Source organism: Rhea americana, unplaced genomic scaffold (assembly GCF_003343005.1).
Source record: "Rhea americana isolate MKP2758 unplaced genomic scaffold, rheAme1 scaffold_129, whole genome shotgun sequence".
NCBI lineage: Eukaryota > Metazoa > Chordata > Aves > Rheiformes > Rheidae > Rhea > Rhea americana.
Genome location: NW_028185361.1, coordinates 493,832 through 512,687, shown reverse-complemented (window position 1 = coordinate 512,687; position 18,856 = coordinate 493,832). Strand labels below are relative to the sequence as shown.

The 18,856-nt window shown below is 38.6% G+C and overlaps 1 protein-coding gene across 3 annotated transcripts in view; it reads right to left on the bottom strand.

Moving 5' to 3' along the window:
- Window positions 1-4,076: 4,076 nt before the first annotated feature.
- The window catches only part of SLC24A2 (solute carrier family 24 member 2), a 102,144-nt gene continuing 87,364 nt past the window's right edge, over window positions 4,077-18,856 (bottom strand). For 2 of the 3 annotated variants that reach the window (XM_085326203.1, XM_085326206.1), the window contains 4 exons: window positions 12,610-12,741; window positions 7,326-7,415; window positions 6,699-6,865; window positions 4,077-4,326 (listed from right to left, as the gene is read on the bottom strand). In XM_085326203.1, coding sequence (XP_085182329.1) covers window positions 4,077-4,326; window positions 6,699-6,865; window positions 7,326-7,415; window positions 12,610-12,741 — 639 coding nt within the window. The remainder of the gene's footprint in view (window positions 4,327-6,698; window positions 6,866-7,325; window positions 7,416-12,609; window positions 12,742-18,856) is intronic. The other variant, XM_085326204.1, reaches the window with a different exon arrangement.

Genomic DNA, 18,856 nt, shown 5'->3' with positions numbered 1-18,856 from the left:
AGCTGTTCTTTTGTAAAACAACATATACTTGTTGGACTTTAAGGGTATTTTGCAAATATAGGCCCAGTTCTCTCCTGTAACTCCCAGGAAGTCAATGTTCTCCATCAGAGAACATCTACAACAGTTTATGTAATGTGATCTACAATCCTACACAAGTGCTACCGGAAATCCTTTCCAGAAATGATGTCCAGTATTGGTTCTGTTCAGGTGTGATAGTGCTGGAGAGAAGCGGCTATTTAACCTGAGGCTTTAATCATCCTCTTACCTCACCTCCTATGTTGCAAATTTGGGGTTATCCTGAAAATACTAAACAAGAACACGATTTTGACTGTAATGCCAATTTCTATATTAATTATACATTGATTTCTGCATTAACTAGCTCACTGCAGAATTTAGGCTGTTTGCAGGACCGTATTCCAATTRAAGTCATTCAGAACTTTACCTGAAGGAGGAAAAGAGAAATTTATCTTTGATTTCTCAGTGTCTAATATTCAGAAATGTTCATGGAGTCAATATTGAAACACTTATGAACAACAAGAAACACCAGGAACACAGTCACTGATTTCTGAGAGGTAACAGCAAAGTGAGACTTCTGTAAAAGTGTCAGAATTTGGCCCTTGGTAGGTCTGCTGTCATTGCAAAGTTGCAGTATCCTAGCAAGTGGTGTATATTTCAGGAAGAGTTAAACCTGGACACTTTACGGACATTTAGTCCCTGTGTTAGGAACCCTAGGCTGTCTCTTGGCTCCCTGGTTTCAGACTTTCAGACTCCTTCTCTGTGAGATATGGGGYCATGCTTCTCCCTCACTGACACTCCTCTTTCCTCTACCAGTAGACCTATTGGCTTACAATCAAAGAGCACATCAATATGCAAGAATCCTGAAACAGTTTRCTCCAGCAGTTATGTAAGAGGCTTTCTAGGTAAGTATAATCAGCTGTACAGACACTGGGTTATTCTGCAGGAAGCACCACACAACAGAAATCTTTCCTGTCACCCCTGGTGCTGAGCTGCTGAGCACCACCAACACAATTACTCACTTGTTCCAATGGCTCCGTCTGCCTGGCAGATTCAAGGCAGTGAGAGCTATGAAGTGTCTCATTCTTAGGAGCAAAAATATAGTTTAAATCTCTTCCAAGACAAATGTGTTGATAGGGGCAGTCAAACACAGTCAACTTCTGCATGGAAAGAAATGAGCCAGGTATTTTAACACAGCACAGATGTCATTTCAGTATACCAGCCATTAGGCACRCACACAAAATYCCGCCTTCAAGTTTTTATGCCAGCSTTGGACTAACGCATGGCTGGGGCGYAGTGCTCTGAATCAGCTGTGTTTGTCCTCTGCCTGCCCGAGGTGTGGTGGTGGCCTCTGCTGCTCCTCCGCTTCCCGGAGCACACAAGAGGTGCTCACAGCTGTCAGTCAGGAAGGGCTTTTTCCTCCTCAGTGCTGGAACTACACCATGGTGCCCATGAAATCACATTCAAAAAACAAACCAAAAAGGAGTAATGCATGGAACAGAGACCAGACTCTTGCCCTTCCTTGTTTTTTTGTTTCAAAACGTCAGACCAGCGAACCTGGGCATCTCTGTATAACATAAGTGACCATATAAACACACCTACCATATTAGAGGTACCACTCACAAAATCTTGCACGCACCCTTTTAGGTCACCCTACATTGTTTGGCSCATTTGGGGAAAGTATGTCTCAGATCAAACTGAAAGCCTTTGGTTTTTCTTAACCCTCCCTCCATTTGGAGCACGGTCATCAGAGCTACAAAGGATTCGGCGATTCCCTGGGACATATTATCCTGTGGAGCCAGCTGTGTTTTTCTGGACACCTGTTTGACCCTACCAGAGATATTTCTTTTGAGTTCAGGATTTGGTTTACACTTTTGCAGATTTGCTATTATTTTCAACAGAGGGCACTATAGGTATGTATATACCTATTTTTCCATTGTATACATCTGTAGAAACAAATGTTTAAGAGGTGTTCAGCACTATAGTTAAGACAGGTAAGGATTCTGGAGAATGGAGGCTCTTAAATGCATAGACAATTTTTTGCTCACAAKGAGAGAGGCTCACACTAAAAAGCAAGAGATGTTGCAGGTGTTTGGTTAAGATTTTGGTTCTGAATATAATTCTGTACCGAGGACTTAACACTTTAGAACATGAAATGAATAGTATGTATTATAACTCCTATTTTTGTTGCTTTCGTTCATTAGTAGTTTACTTTTTCATAATAATCTCACAATATTAATATTTTTGTAATTTTAAATAGGTAATTCTTACTGTTTGTGCTACTGTTGTTTTCTATCAAGTCCTTACACACTAATCAGATACTGTTATATACAGCTATAAACACATACAATAGGAATACAGTAAAGGACAAAGAAGATGAAAGATAAGCAAAAGCATGAAATGCAGGGATGAAAATATGGTGACAGCACCAGAAAAACAGCCAAGACAAAATGTGCTGAGCCTTCTGTTACACAGCTGTGAGCATGGCATTGCCATTGTGAATGCAATAATGAATACAAAACAACTCTGAAACAGGTCACAGATACATGCTGAAATTTCAGGAACTCTAACTGCACACAAAGACTTGAACAAACAGATAGCCATTATCTGAAATAATTTCATAATACCCGCTCTAGTTCTCCCATTTCTTGTAATCATCCAAAATATAGAAAATATGAGCACTTCTTTTCTTTCTCTCTCCAGACTTCTTTGTCCCGAGTCTGGGCTTTCTCCTTCTCCCAGGCTTTCAGAAGGAGAATGCTGCATTTTCACTTCTTCCCAGGCTTCTTTAAGCCATTCACGCTTCCAGCAACACTGAAAGATTTCCATGTAAGTTTCCTCCAACTCCACTATATTTAAACTGTCATTTTTTCCTACCTAGTCTCAAGATCTACACAAACCAATATGAACTACCCCAGCTCTGTACTTCAGCTGGGGATCTCCTCCACTGATGACTATATTTAGCTGCAAAGGTCCTTATGCTGCAAGTAGTGGTGGAAGATAGCCTGCGAAACACACGTCCACTTCAGCAGCTAGGCTGCCACTCTACAACTACCTCTATATTCTGTATGAAATACTATACATAAGCAAATTAGCCTTTTTTCTGGCACGAAAAGGCAAATACATAATGGTAACAGCATCAGAAAGACATTGGTACTGTTGGTACTATTGCTGCATTAGAAAAAATAGTGAGTCCACGCAGTAATTGTATGATCTCTTTGCATGCTGGGTTGATACTAGAGAAGACAGCAAATCCCCAATCTGGGCTTCACATGTGAATGTAATGAAAAATCTGCACCAGTTGCAAAATGGCCAGACATCATATCCCCATTAATGGTAAAGCTGGAGCTTCTAGAACCTGAAGAGTTTTGCAAGATGTAATAAACCACCATTTTACATCTTGCCAATTGCCATTAGAGACCTGTGATGCAGAGGACCAAATACTGAAGAAGGCCCGGGCTTTGCTGCAATCACATCATCGATCATAAATGAAGAGATGCGCAAGATCTTCCCTCTCTGTGACTCTTGCTCTTAGTGAATGCTTTCCACTCCAGAGTGCCAGCAGATTATTAGATAAACTCCCAACTGGTGGAAGCATCCCCAAAGCTGACACTAGCATTCTTCTTAGAAGATTATAGTCTTAAGTACTGATCACTTTGTGTGTCTGTATATATTACTGTAGAGGAAGAGAGGTCTGTGGACAAGTACCACAGGTACAGAAGATGCAGTAGCTTTCACTGTTACAAAGCATGCCCAGCATCTCTGGTACTGAGCAGTGAGGATGTCCTGYAGCAAACAGAAAAAAAACTCATTGCAGCTGACCTCAACCCTTCGTAAGTAACTGCATTGTCCAGCAGCAATCATTCTTCTGYTTTGAATTTCACTCATTCTTTCTTCCTTTTAAAACTGAGGGATAGAAGAGTTACAAATCTGCTGGTAATTTTCATAGAAGCTTTCCATTATGGGTTTTTGCTGCTTCATTTTGATATATGTATATATATGTGTGTGTGTGTGTTTGAATATATATATACTTTTTTTCCCTCAACAAACRGCACTTTCCACTAAATGGAAACAGGACACTGTATCACTTTGTCCTCCAAGAGGACGCTGACAATCAGGAACACAAAATAAAGCCCAAACATAAGAAAGCCCAGTATTTTATTCATCCTCCACTTGCAGAAAGCGATGGAGAGGATGACAAAGAGTAGCATAATGAAGAGGAGGACGATTGCACAGAACAGACCATTGCTGCTGACTGTCACTGAGGCAAAGCTGTTAACCACAGCATACAGGAGCCACGGAAGAGGAAGGCTGTTAGGAAACAGAAAAAGAAATTGGAAACATTGCAGAGATGCAGAAAGGGGCACTAGAAAGGTTCTGAAATCGCTTCAAAATATAAAGATATTTACTGGGAGACAGGGAAACCCATCTCTGGCGAGAGGAAGCACCCAGTTACAGAGGCATTAGATCACATGCTGTGCTCTAACTAAAAACCTTTCATCTCAACAGCAGGCTCTCAAGGACACTTGGACACCAACTGGGGGACTGGGGAGGGATGAGGCTAGTTTAGGAAAAGGTGGGCTATTCAGATAGATGGAGATAGCAGGAAGGTAAAGAGTCCTTCTATGTAATTTCCTAACCTGTAGAGGCTGCTCTGTGTTTGCTCATCATTCTGACATTTTCTCAGACCCTATCTTCTCTCCTGCTTTGGCTATTTGAATCACAGGCTTCCTCGATAAAGTGAAGCATGAAACTCTCCCGATTTCATAAATCATACATAAATCTCATTTGTCACTTTACATGTGGTTCTGTGGAAAGCACGTGGGATTTTTGCTCCCCATCATTCCTTCACCATGGTGCAGTATATGTCTCCCTTGGCTGACAGAAATCACTTGGTTTCCCCCTGTGAGTAAGAAGCCCTCAGCTTGTGGATGCAAAACATCCACAGAGGAATATGCCGCCAATCTCCTARGAGCTTGCCTGACAGTGGAAGGTGGGTGGCATGTCCTTCCTGTGCAGAGTTAGCTCTCCACAAGGTGCTGTCCTCAAACTTTGGCTCTTGATCCATACTTACATATAAACCTATGTTAAAATGTTTGACTTTTGACTGAACTTCAGCTTAACTTCTATTTTTGTACTTGCTGTTACTGCATTTCCCAGCTCTGATGCTACTGTGTGAGGCAACACCCCTCTGGAAGATGTCAAGTTGAAATAAATATTYAAGCTACTGATTGGAGCTTTGTGGGCTTGGAATACATAAAAAAGAGCTGTCAGCAGCTCACATCATTTAAGCTCTGAATAAGCAGCTCAAGAGAGAATAATTTATTACAGCCACAGTACTATCTAAACCACGACTGCAGCAATGCTGTGCCATTGTAAAGRTAGAAAAGATAGTAGATCTAGCAGACCGTGCTACAGGTTAGCATACATTTCCATAGGCAGGAAGACTAAAAATATTGAGAAAAAAAAGAAAGGACTGCAAAATAGAAATGTTTCGCAATGCATTCTACATGTTCTAAGTTGAAGTACTGGGAAGTGAATAATGCTTTAATATGTTTTGCAGGTATTTTTATTATAAATATTATTTAAAACACTTCATGATTCTGGATTAATATAAAAGAGTTTTTCAGCTATGTGCAAAAGTACTGCTGTTAACTAACAAGTGGAGTGAACAGCCATTTACTATCCACTCCAGCTTTGGGATCCCATTTTGTATGAGCACTGTTGCTGATACATTTTTACAGCAGCTAAAACTATGATGCAGGATCTGTTCTTCTAGATGTACGATGGCATCTAGAAGATGCCGTGGATGAAGAAACTAATAGATATGATTCTCCTTGCTTCTATCCTATGCTGAAAATAGGAAAGGGGGCATTAAGATGGAATTTGGCTGTATATTTCCTGCACATTTTTGAAGTACTGAGGCATACAGTGCTTCCAGATATGGTCTAGCTTGCTCTCAAGGGCTAAATAGGAATCTAGATTCCAACTACATGTAAAATCTCATTATCCTCATGCTGCTGTGAAGTCTTTATGTTCTGCACCAGACAGAGTGTAGTAAATTTCTGCACAATCTTATGTTCCTTCACATTGTCAGAGCTATACAAAGGGACTTTAGTGTTAATAGAGAATTGTTTGTAATTTGGGATTTGCCAGGTATATAAAAAAATCACGTGCCAAAAAAAAAAAAAAAAAAAAACAGCTTACAAAAGCTATAGAAGTCAATGGCATTCTGTTCATTTTCACAGCAAACATGCTGGACACTGCAGAGGCAATAAATAGTTCCCTGATCACTGAATATAAAGAAAGGTCTAGAATAGACACAGTAGGTGGAAACATAAGTGAACAACAGCAAAAATGTGCCTGACAAAAGCATAAAAGACTTCAAAAATTTATTCTTGGAATAATACTTGTAAAGTGTAATTTACTTGCCTGGGTAGTTCTATGATGTGTGAAATAAGGAATGATGCAACAAATTTATAACAAGCCTGTCATGCAAATATCTATTAAGTTCTGAATACTTGGAATAATAACATCTACTGTATGTTTGCATCATTCTCTTTTCTAAACATCAAAAGCAGAAAACTGTTGTAAGTAACACCTTTAACAAAAATGAGGGCAACATATTAGGAACACAAGACTTTTTATTAAAATAGCTACAATTTTCTTGCTGTAGGACTTACCCCACTGTGATGTCAAAAATGTTGCTTCCAACAGAGCTGGACACAGCCATGTCCCCCAGACCTTTGCGTGCTACGATAACACTGGTAATTAGGTCAGGAATAGATGTACCAGCTGCTAAAATAGTCAATCCCATGATTTCTTCACTAATACCAATGGTTTCTCCAACCTAAAAGAGGTAAGTAAAAACAGCAAAAATATGTGCTGAAGTCCTGTGGTGGAAAGACACTCTCTCCTGCAAACCTGCTGACCTGGGAATGTTATCTTCCAGCTTCCTGACTAGCTCGGAAATGCAGTGACTGCAGACGTAATTGGAGAATTACCTGTTTTCACAATGTTCCACGAGTTTCAGGGGAAATTTAAGACTGTCAAAGACCCATTGGTATCAACAAATTGCTGCTTATGGCACTGATGTTAACAGAAAGATCAAACATATGTTGAGGGCAACCACTACTCTCTGATCTACTTTCCATTTACTGAGTAGTGATTTACTTCATCTATCATTCCAGCTCCTAAAATAAAATGCTACTCAGCATGAGATAGGTGATGGACTCTGATTCTAAACGATTTCTTGCAGGGCAAAACACAACACGGGGCTTTTATTTTGCACCAGTGTGACACTTTCTTACCTGATGTGCCCACCAGACCATTAAGTAAGAAAAAAATCCAATCCAACTAATTGAGCCAAAAAATGTGATTGGAAAAAATTTTCTTGACCTCTGAAACAGAAACAAAAAGAAAGAGTGAACAATTATGTGAAAAGCTGATATACTGTATTCTTATTCACTCCTCAGGTGACCTCTCATTTATTCTTGTTGCCTATTCTGATGATCATTAGATAACAAAAATAAAGGTCAGGAAATTCGGAAACTGACTGCCCCTGCTGACATATGCTTACCCATGTCTCCTTCTTCCACCAGCTTCGGTTATAAATTAGTCTATGACAAGAGTCACCTCCTAACAACAACATACATTATACCGAGTGGCAAGTTTTGGATTGTCATTTACATCATATTCTCTTAAGTTGCAATCTGCATATCTATTTAGCTGCATGAAGGTTTGGGCTTCTAAATTTATGAATGACTTTATGCCTAAGCAAAAAGAATGTTTTCAAATTGTTAAAAGAAGTATTCATATCCTTTGTTTGTGCACCAGTTTCTTTGTGCTTTCACATTTAGTATCAGAAAGGCTGCCACAGCACTAAGCTAAAAAATACACATTTAAAATTTATTAGGGCATTTAATCATTCCTGAGAAAATAACTCGCTTTTTCAATTAGCACAAAGGAGGAATTAAGCACACATTTGCCATGCTTTGTACTGAAAAAAAAAAAGTAGTAAAATCATAATTTGAGACCCTTCAGTTAATTCTGAAATCAGTAACACACTAGAATAACCTCATTTCAATTTTCAGTGTCTGCTAAACCACCCATCATTGGGGATAGAAGAACTCATTCCTAAAAGGAGCACAGTTACATGAAGGTGAGAGTTAAAGTAGTGATCCAAAATCAGCAGGAGCACAGCTGAGACTGGATGAGGTAAATGAATCTAAGTAGTAATTTTTCTTTTTTTGATCAAATAACTAGTACTTCTTTTTCAGCTTTATTAGCAGCCAAGTCTTTCAACTTTTAACTCTTTTTAACACCTTTCAACAATCTTTTCTGTCTCTGTAAATACTGGGATTTGCAGGAAAATCATATGAGAAATGAAAAGATGAAATGATAACCTTATTGTTGTCAGCTGGTCTCCAAATCTAAACAAGGGAGCAAATGATAATAGTGAAATTTGAATAATCACTCTGCAGCACTCAAGAAATAAACATACATTAGATTATGCAAATCTTAGTTACTGGCCAGTAATAATAAAATTCAATGAAAGGACAGGATTATAAATACCAAATGGTTCTTGTAAAATAATCACATATTGCTTATACAGGTCAGACACCCACGGAATGTGGAGAATTGGATGGCTAAGAATTATAAGTCAGTAAYTTTGCAGCATGTGTATACCCAGCCTGTCTTCCAGCTTAATTAACTGATAAGAGGCAGTTCAGGGTTATGAGTACTGTAATAGACTTACTAGTTTAATTATTTGTTTTAAAAGTGAAAACATTTAACTYAAAAAGGGCAAAATTTAAAGCTTGTACCTATTACAGGAGATGAAATCAAGAAACGGTTTAGATGCTACTATAAAATTTGCATATAGATGAATTTTTTAAAAATTAAAAATAAAACYGTTGATTTTTTTCTGATGCTGCATTTTATTTCCAGAGTATAATAGTAATCATGTTTCTTTTGTAATTATTGACAACTTTTTTGAGATTTATCTCAGTGTAACTTCCAAGCTCTTGGGAATATGCAGAGTTGTTAGTTCAAATCATTCTCCTACAACAGAGAATTGTCAGAAACAACAGAGAGCAATACCTTTTCGCCATCTTTTCGGATAGCTGTGATTGCCTTGTTAAGACAGTCTCCAGTTTACTACTACCTGGTTTGGTTGTGGTCATGACAACAGAACAAAGGGGGAAAAATCATAGGGATCATACAGTTTGCACCTCACTTTCATTTAACAACAGAAAAATAATTTTGTAACTTCGCTGTAGATCTGTTGGATTAGTACTATTCCTGCCCATCAGCAACCTTAATTACATTTTTCCTGGTGCATCTCTGTGTTCAATTTCCTACCAGTGCCTGAAAAATTGGACTTACTAAAATAAGTAACCACAGTGATAGAAGTATGTTGAAAAAGTGAAGGCTTTTTTTCCGAAAGCCCAAACATAACGAGTGCTTAATAATTTGCAAAGTAATTGTCTTAATTTTAACCAGTCTTATTACTGACTTCTTTACCTTTAACCTGAATGAATCATATGTTTGTCTCAYGCATAAATTTTCTGCATGCCATCTTTCATTTTCCATCCGTATTTGATGGTGGCTAAATCTGATTACTCGGCACCTGCTCTAGTAACCAGATCTGTGAAGGAACATCTTGTCCTCGTCCCCTTGGTAACAGCGTGTCTCTGTACGCCAGCAAGAGTTCACATAAGTTGCGTCTCCTGGTTGTTAATGGGAACGTGCAGGCATACCAAGAACTGCCCATATGGATACAGCAACAACAGGAACGGGGCTTGGATAGATGTTTCTTCTGGCCTGTGTCTCAAAGGGAGAGACAGTGCACTGCGGCTGTAACAAGAGAGCTGCTGTTCAATTTCTGCCCCTAGCCTTCTGGGTCACCTTGGTCACATCATTTTCCCATCAATGTTTCGATATCTCTTACTGTAGGAGGTGGACAGTTTTATTTATGGCCTTTGTAAAGCCACTGTTGAAATGAGCTATTAGTACAGGGAAAACATCCATCATTTTTACCAGTATCTCAACAAAAGGCCAAGGATAAAATTCCCCAAGCGCACACCTACCTCCAGTGTACCTCTAGTTACACAACTGATATTATAGTATTCTAGATACACTCATTTTATATGAACAGGCATAACTGAGCAAGTAAACACACGCTGAAACAAGTCAACTATTGAACCAGCTGAGGAATTATTTGAGCTAATACATAATCTACTGTAGATAAATGCAAATATCTACATCTGTACACCAGAGTATAGTAAGGTTGCAAGGATTTTTACTGACTTCATAACCAAAGGCCTTGTATATAAAATAGTATTGCTGCTACTTCTGAGTTTTCTGGAGCTAAGTGCAGCAGTTCTAAAACTAGTAAATGCTGTCCAGCCTTCYCCATTAAGCTGAAATAAAATATACTTTAGGACTGGAGGGCTCCAGGAGACTCTGGGAGGAAAGGAGAGCAAATTTTTGGAAAGTGGCACCCACGTACCACAGTCAAAAGCTCCTTATGGACTATCAAAACAACATTTAGCACACAGGGTTCATTTTATATGCCCACCGGCTATTTTGAGCATCCTCCTGCAGAATCTGGATAACTGACTAAAATTACCACTTCTGCAGATTGGATCCCTGATGTTAGAGCTACCTACAAAATCTATTTAAGTATCGTTAGAGGTTTATTTTAACTTCTGCCTCACAGATTTAACGTAAACTTGTTTTCCGAAGCACGGGTTGAGCTGTGCAGTCAGGTTTGGTTTTCTTTAGGAAAGGAAAGGGAGGATGGCACACAAGCATCAGTGAGAGCATTTTAGAGACAAACATACTAATGAAGTGTCCTTGAAAAGTTAAGCAGCTGGGCACAGAGAGTTTTTGCAACCATCTGCTTAATTCCTTAACAGTGATGCTCAAAGTAAACAGCTTGTCACACTGATACAGCTTGTTATCTCTTCTGTCATTAATACACGTAACTGCAAGCTGCATGCAATACMCAACTCACTTTTATTTCTGTATAACAAGCTAAACCTTTCAGTAAATGAAGTTTAAAACTCTGCTGCCTATTGACGTATCTGTCACAGACAACTCTGATTATCTTTTATGTTATAGCATAGTGTTTTAATTCTGGGATGTTAGCACGCCAGGTCTGTTTGTGAACAATTCTAGTGTTAATATTCACACGCATCACACAGTTGCATGCAAATTCATGAGGCACTGGCTTTCCCAAGCCATTATTCTGACTCTTCTGGCTTATAGAGTATTGAACACCGGGTATTTATAAATGTTCAAGGGGAAGAAATAAAAAAGATTGCAAATGCTATTAATGTTAACATCAGAATTTTAAAATTCAAAATAATGCACACACGTATTTCTTAGCAGTACTTGCTCATATTAGGACAAGTTATAAAGAAAAATAATACAGTGATGATTTTGAATAATAAAATGAGGGTACAAATACAGAAATAAACAATCTTGGAATTCATGTAGTATGCTTTTTTGTGTTACCAAACAAAAATCTTACCAGATTTGTCTGAAAGCTTAAAGAAAATAGAACTTAAAGAGTGGAAGAGAAAATGTCTATTTATACTCTTAGAGAAACTTTAATCTAAAAATAAATGAAAGAAATTATTTTAGCTTGTTTCTTGCACTGAATTGCAATTTTTCTGTGTGGGGAGTGGGAAATGAGATGAGGAGAAAAAAAAGAAACCAGGGTGCTGATTTATAACCTTGTAAATTGTACAACCCTCTCCTGTTAGAGTTTTCAGTCTAATTTTGATCCAGAAAGGAAGAGATTAAAGCACTTCTAAAGGATTTTTCCAGCTTTTTTTTTTTTTTTTTTTTTTTTTAACTTTCCATTAGCCTCCTCAGCTATTACAACTATTTGATAACTTATCACAGTAAGTCATCTGTATTAAATAAACTATCTTACATGACTTCAAGTCATGCTTGGACAGAATTAGTAAGTGTTCTACACAGGGAAAAGCTTCTGGATCTTATCCTAGTATGAAAACTAAAAGATGATAAATAGAAGACAAAGGTTTCCTTTGCTCAATTTGCTCAACTCCTTTGCTTTAGTCAGACCTTCCTGAAACAAAATTGCCCGTTAATGAGAATTGTTACATAAGACTAGTAGAACGTGTATTTAAGAGATATGCATATCATTATTCTTGAAATACATAGAAAATCCAGCCTTTGTCTTTCCAGTTTTACCCTTAATGGTATTGTGGTTGGGCAGCTTCCTCACTGCTTAAGCAATGGTCAGCGGAGATCTAGAAACACAGAGGTAAAAGCCTCACATAAGAAGCCTTAGGAACTTTTTCTTTGTGTGATAAAATATTAATGAATACAAATGGCAATATTTAACGAACTATTATCTTCCAGTTGCCCATAAGCACCCACTTGGAAATTGATGCTTACTTTAAAATTCTATTGTGGTATCTTCTTCTCAAAAGGAACTATAAAAAAAATCATTAGTTCTATTCTTGCTCGAGTCCACTGCAGTCCTTTCTTGGATGCTGGCATTCAGCAACTGTCCTGTTGCGCAGAACACACTGACTTAAAACAACAGCTACTTACAGGATTCCTGACGTCYGGGAGGGAAACCCACAGTGGAAAAACAATGGGTAAAACAATCAGGTAGGTGAGCTGCTTTCGCAGGGTGTCAGGCCAGACCAGGCTGAGAGGCTGGTCTTCATCCTCTTCCTCATTCTGCGAGAAAAACAGTAGCAGACAGAGTATTAACGTGGATAAACACATTTGGAGATTCCTTAAGAGGGAGTCTTTAGGATTTCACTGTATTTCAGTAACTACAGGGTACTCCTCCAGCACCAGCTGCCCGAGGACATCTCTGCATCCATGCTGACACTGATGCAGCAACCAACATCAGTCTTCTGCCTGGAGGGAACCCACACCCACCTGGTGCCTCAGATGCATCTTCCCACAGACCTTCCCTCACAGATGTGGGTAGTCTGATCAAAAATCAAAACAGATCTGGTCTGCACCAAGCCTGGCCATATATGCTTACATAAACATGTATATATGTATACATTCACACACACACAYATATATATACATATGTACTTTTTTCTCCATTCATAGTAACATAAGGCATTACAGGCTGTCAGAGACCTTGGGAGGTCTCCAGACCCACCCTTGCCCAAAATATGCTCAGCTGTGGGGGCAGATCAGGTTGCTCAGGGCTTTACCCAATCAGTAAAAAGTTGCCTGAAAACCTCCAAGGGTGGAGATAACACAATCTCTTTAGCCCAGCTCTACTGCTGAGCTGTCTTTGCAGGAAGTTTTTTTTCTCACCTCTAGCCAGAACCTGTCTTGTTTAGCCCTGTCATGACACAGGAGTCTTATTAACAGCTTGGTCCTAAAGCTGAAGGAAAGACCTTCCTCTTTTACTGATATAGCTAATCTTCACAATAATCTTTCACCTTCTTTTATGTGTATGCTCTTCACGGTTATGTCCATTACAGAGCAGATGTACCATGATCTTTTCCAGTGACAAAAAAACCCTTTTGGCTGCTACACACATCTCTTTTCCTAGCCTGCTTCTGCTGCTCAGCCTGTTGGCAAAATGCAGCCCGTTGAGACTGCCACAGAAATAAAGCAAAGGGAGCATGATTCAGCCTATTTTAATATTACACTTTTTTCCTGACTTATTTACTCATGGTGCATCATAACTAGGCAATATGTCAAAAACTGCACAGGGGTCTAACTCATACCAAATGAGGCAACAGAAAAAATGCCCTAAACAGTTCTTTCACATAAATGTGCCTAATTCAAATCCCACTTTGCCTGTGGAAAGATTCCTAAGGAGCTCAGTGAAAACTTAAGAAGCCCCAAAAGCTGCACTTGGTGCAAATTATGGTCAGCTGAGAATATGCAAAGAGTGTGTTGAGAGCATACAACTCCTTCAAGTAGTCTTCTTCTTTCACAAAGTGATTAGAAGTGAGAATTCAGTCCTTCCTGAAGTGAGCAAGCTATTCTTCCCACAGATTCGTGACATAGGCTTTTGGTTTGTTACTCCCCTATGTTAACATCGCTTACGTAAGCCATGTGACAGTGCTATGAAAAAGAGTCATTTGAAGGGCATCATAAGTTAGTTTTTATAACTGAATATTTTTTACTTACTGCAATTTTGATTGATGATCCAGTCTTAATTATTCAGTTACTATGAACTCCTAAACTATTCGACTATTCACCTACTATGAACGGACCGGTCCCCTAGAGAAGCAGCCTGACTCAGCTCATGCTCTTCAGTCATACAGCTATATAACTTTATCACCTTACATCAACAGAATGAAAACAAACCCATTTTTTCCTCCTGACACATTGGCATGTTGCAGCTACTTTGATGATTACGTGCTGACGTCAACAGAAGACTGTATTTTGCTAACTCTGCACTTTGTGCAGTTCCCAACTTGTGTTGCTATATGATGACAAGAAAATGAAGAGGTCATAATAGGTATTTTCATTAACAGATTTTTGAAACATACATATAGACATAATTCATTATAATTGTAGTGCTTCAAGAAGCTCCAGAGCAGCTTCAGAGGCTAGCTTTTGTGCTTAGCTTTTAGCTTTTTACCAATGCAGGCAGATGCTTAATATCTCGTTCCTCCAGTTTATTGAAGCCTGACCTCCCCAGGGGACTATTCAGGTGCAGGTACAGGAGTTTGTGGGGTTACTTTCTTAAAATCAGATTTGTTGGTTTTCCATTCTGGTGAACAATGCTGGGGTGGGCAAATCAAACCAAGCTGGATGTTCGGCTTTGAAATATGATGATTGAGGTAAAATTTGAGCACAAAAGAAGCAATTGAAGGGTTGCCTAGGTAACTTTTAATGAATGGCTTCTGCATAATTCAAACAGCAGACTCAGTTTAACTTCAGGATGCATTGTGGAAGCTACAGATTGGCTCCTTGTTTCTTACTCCATAAATCAGAATCAGCATCTGATTTTCAAGTACTGATCTTCTGAAAATCAGTAAAACTAAAGAAATTCAAATAGCAGATTTAGCCTTCATGGATTTTAAAGAGAGGCCAACCTACCCACTGAGGTTGAAGAAATGAAAAGGAAAGAATTTTTAAAACAACTAAACCATGTAAATGTAAGTGTCATGCTCTAGACAAAGCAGCAGTGACATAAAGTGACACAGCACAGAACTGTGGCAGAGACGTTTGCACTGTCTGAATTTAGCTCTCCGCAATGTACACAAAGAACATACATACTCACAGTTTATAGCAATTAATACTAAAACTGTAGTTTTGATTTTTTTTTTGGTCTATATGATTTCACTTTTTAGCCTGTATAATTCTGACTGAGCTCAATACTTGCAATGTTAAAATATATTATGCTAAGAGAAAAACAAAAAGATAATGGGACGTAAAGGCTAGTATTCAGTTGCCTACACATAGACATGCTGGTGCCATTTTAAATACCTTTTGGTATTCTTCTTGGACTTCAGAGGCTGGATCAGAATAGCACAGGCCTCTGCCAGTTTATGACCTCTCTACCATCACTGTGCCAAATCTCCAGTTCTCTAGGCTCACTCAGGTGGCCCTAGCTACCTATCTGCAGGCAAGTGAATCCTACCAGAAAACTCATTCCCTCGTGCAACCCTGTAGTTAACTATCTTTAGAGATGTTGGGGAGGAATATATTGGAAAGCTGGATTAATTGACATTATGAACTCTGATGATACTGCAGTATCTACATAGAGTTTATTTATTTAAATGTAAATGCTGTCACAAAAACACAGGTTGTGTTATGCTGTACAGGTAAGCACGCCCTTCCCTACATTTTGCAAGTCCATTTTGCTGACTGTGTCTGAAAAGGTAGTTCAGAATATGCTACTATTTATATCACAAATAGTGTTAATTCTATGTGTTCTAGATTGTCACTAAAAACATTAATACTGTTCCTTCTGAAAATTACTTGGACTGGCATCACTTCCTCTTAACCAGCATGATAACCAGGGGGTCTTTTCCCAAGCCAAGTTTGTGTGTTGTACTCTGGTACACAGAGTGGTTTTGGTGAGGATTCAAAGGATTTGGGGAGAGGATAAAAGTAATGTAAAATCTTCACAGTTGTTTATAATGTGGTAAGCTTGACTGGACTACAAATATAGGAACAGCCATACTGAGTCAGACCAAAGATGCATTTAGCCCAGGATCCACTTTCTGATGGCCAGACATGGACACACAGGGAAGAAGTATCGGGAAGTGGTATATTTTTTCATCCTCTAGTAGTTAAAGGTTTAGATAGAAGCTGCATTAGGTCGTCATATACAACAGTCATTGAAGTCTTTCCACGAAATGCTCATTAGCTGTCACAATTGTTTCCACTCTGTGTTGTACTCCCCTTTGTTTTCACTTGTGCTTGTGACTGTCTTTTTTGTTATATATATCTTTGCAGTACTGAACATAATGTGTATATTCTTGCCTGGATATGCTACTGTAGTGCAAAAAACCCAATAATGATAAGCAAATGAATTCTCTTATAGGCAAATGTGCCATTTGCATATCACACCAAGGGTAGTGGGTTTCATCTGTAAACAATAAAAGGAGACAACATAATTCCCTGTTTTGAAGAAATGAGATTAAAAGTACATATTTCCTTTTACATGTCTGTAACAAGTACACTTTCAACATTTTCTTTTAAACCAGTCTACGTATATTTCTAATCCTGTTCTTGCTATTTCATTTCTTCCTGTATGTAATCCACAACAAACAATAAAAAAGGTATCAAATCTCCCTACCTTCCATCTTTCCAGCTTCTTCACCCAAGAATGTGTATCTAATACTTCTCCGTATACCCATGCAAGACATCTCACATTGTTTTGCTCTGATCTGACCACTTTTCCCTATCTCCCAAGAAAATCTGTCCAAAGACAGGAAGTGACTGTGTATTTCACATTATACAAACAATGGCAACATATGGTGACCTTCCATTAATAACACTTTTGTTTACAAACAACAGCTTATAGCACACTTCATCTGCCAAAGTGATAGTGTAGTCACTGCTTTTGGCATGCATCAGAAAATAACTGTCTCCCTAGATGCTTACACTCAAACAGTATTATCTTAGTAAAAAAGAGTTGTTTATCTAGCATAACACCAAACAACTGGGCTTATATGTTTTTTACCTGGCAGTAGGAAAACATAGAAAACAACTCCAATGAACCACTTCAAACCTACCTGAAATACTGAATATCTCAACATTTACAGTCCATATCTTATAACAACTGTAGAATATGAATTACAAACATGTTATTTTAGGCTTATTCTGCAAGCCCAGAAGAGATAACTGAGAGAAATGAGAACTGAATTAAAAATTTTCATGCTTGTACATGTTTATTCTTGTTTATTCTGGCTTCTGATATGGTTAATCAACACAGAATTAGCATCAGGTCTCCCCTAGAAAGGGATATTGCAGATAGGGACTGTTTGCAGTTCAGTTTGCTCATACTGAAGCATAGATGTTGCACCAGCTTTAAAAATGTTATGTATCTCTTTAGCTGATAGTTGTTGAACTATTTTTCTTCTTGGAACTGAGGAACTCTGCACAAGCCAACTTTTCACAGTGAGTGAATCAAGAAAAAAATATGATGCCTCAAAATGTTACCTGTCTCAAATTTAAAATATAGTTGTTCAGTAYGGAGATTGATTTTTTTTTAGAATAGCAAATCTCATATTGATTTATTTCACTAGAAAGGCAGAGGACAGAGGCAATTAGAGAGCTGTTGTGGACTCTGGAACAGCTCCAAGCCTCTGCTTCAAGCTTCTTCTCCGTGACTTGGATCGCTCATTTATCTTCTGCTACATCTCATTTGGAAAAATACATGAAGGAAGGTGAAGTACTAAGCTACAGTAGCAGTGAGCAATATCTAAGTAGCTAAGTCAGAAAACAATGTATTTCCTTGAGATTTCTGGGGTAAAATTCAACCATGGAATAAAATTCAATCCCTGAGCTTTTAGCAAGCATTCTGCTTATATGGGTCACTTTCCTTAACGCAGCTAATTTGTGTAGATCCTCTCTGCTCTGTGAAGTGTCTGARAAGAGCCATCCTTTCAGCAGAATCTGTGGGAACGAACAGGTTCGGGTCAGCTTTTGCTCCAGATTCTGTTATTACTGTCTGTATCTGCCAATACCTGAAAGCTCAGTTTCCTGAGCCTCTATGCTGTTTTCCCTGCCCATGTTGCACCCAGCACTCTTCAGGGTATTTGCAAAGAAATACTTACAATGTAAGACCCAAAATTACAGTCAGCCCATCAGTGGAAGTAACAGCTATGGCACTAAAGAGATACAGCTGACCACTGACCATTCTGATTTTCAAGTAAGTCAGAATGGCACACAGCAGAAAAAAAAGAAAAAAAAAAACATAGACAAGACAACCTTGGTAGCTTCAAAGTAGCTTTGGAAAAATAAAGATCAATCTCTTTTGACAGTTGTGCAATCCTATTAAGTTACAAAGAGCTATACTGGCAAATAAGGGGCAGGCATTCATTTTAGGCTGCATGCGGCAACTGAAAAGAGTTTTAGGCAATGGAAAACATATTTTCAATGATCAAACAAATGCCAAACATGCTGGAATATATCACTGCCTTGCAACAAAGGCTGCTGTCAACACTTCACCTCTGCTCTACAAAATAGAAATGTTTAATATATTCCAAGAACCACAGCCTGTGACAGAGAACACAATGTTACTTAAGTTCAAATCATGTTGATTTGGTGCAGGGGGAATGCGCACTCCTGGGCAGGGGGAACTGTGTCAGCCAGAGGCTCCATCCTGAAATGCACTGCACACCCTTGGCTC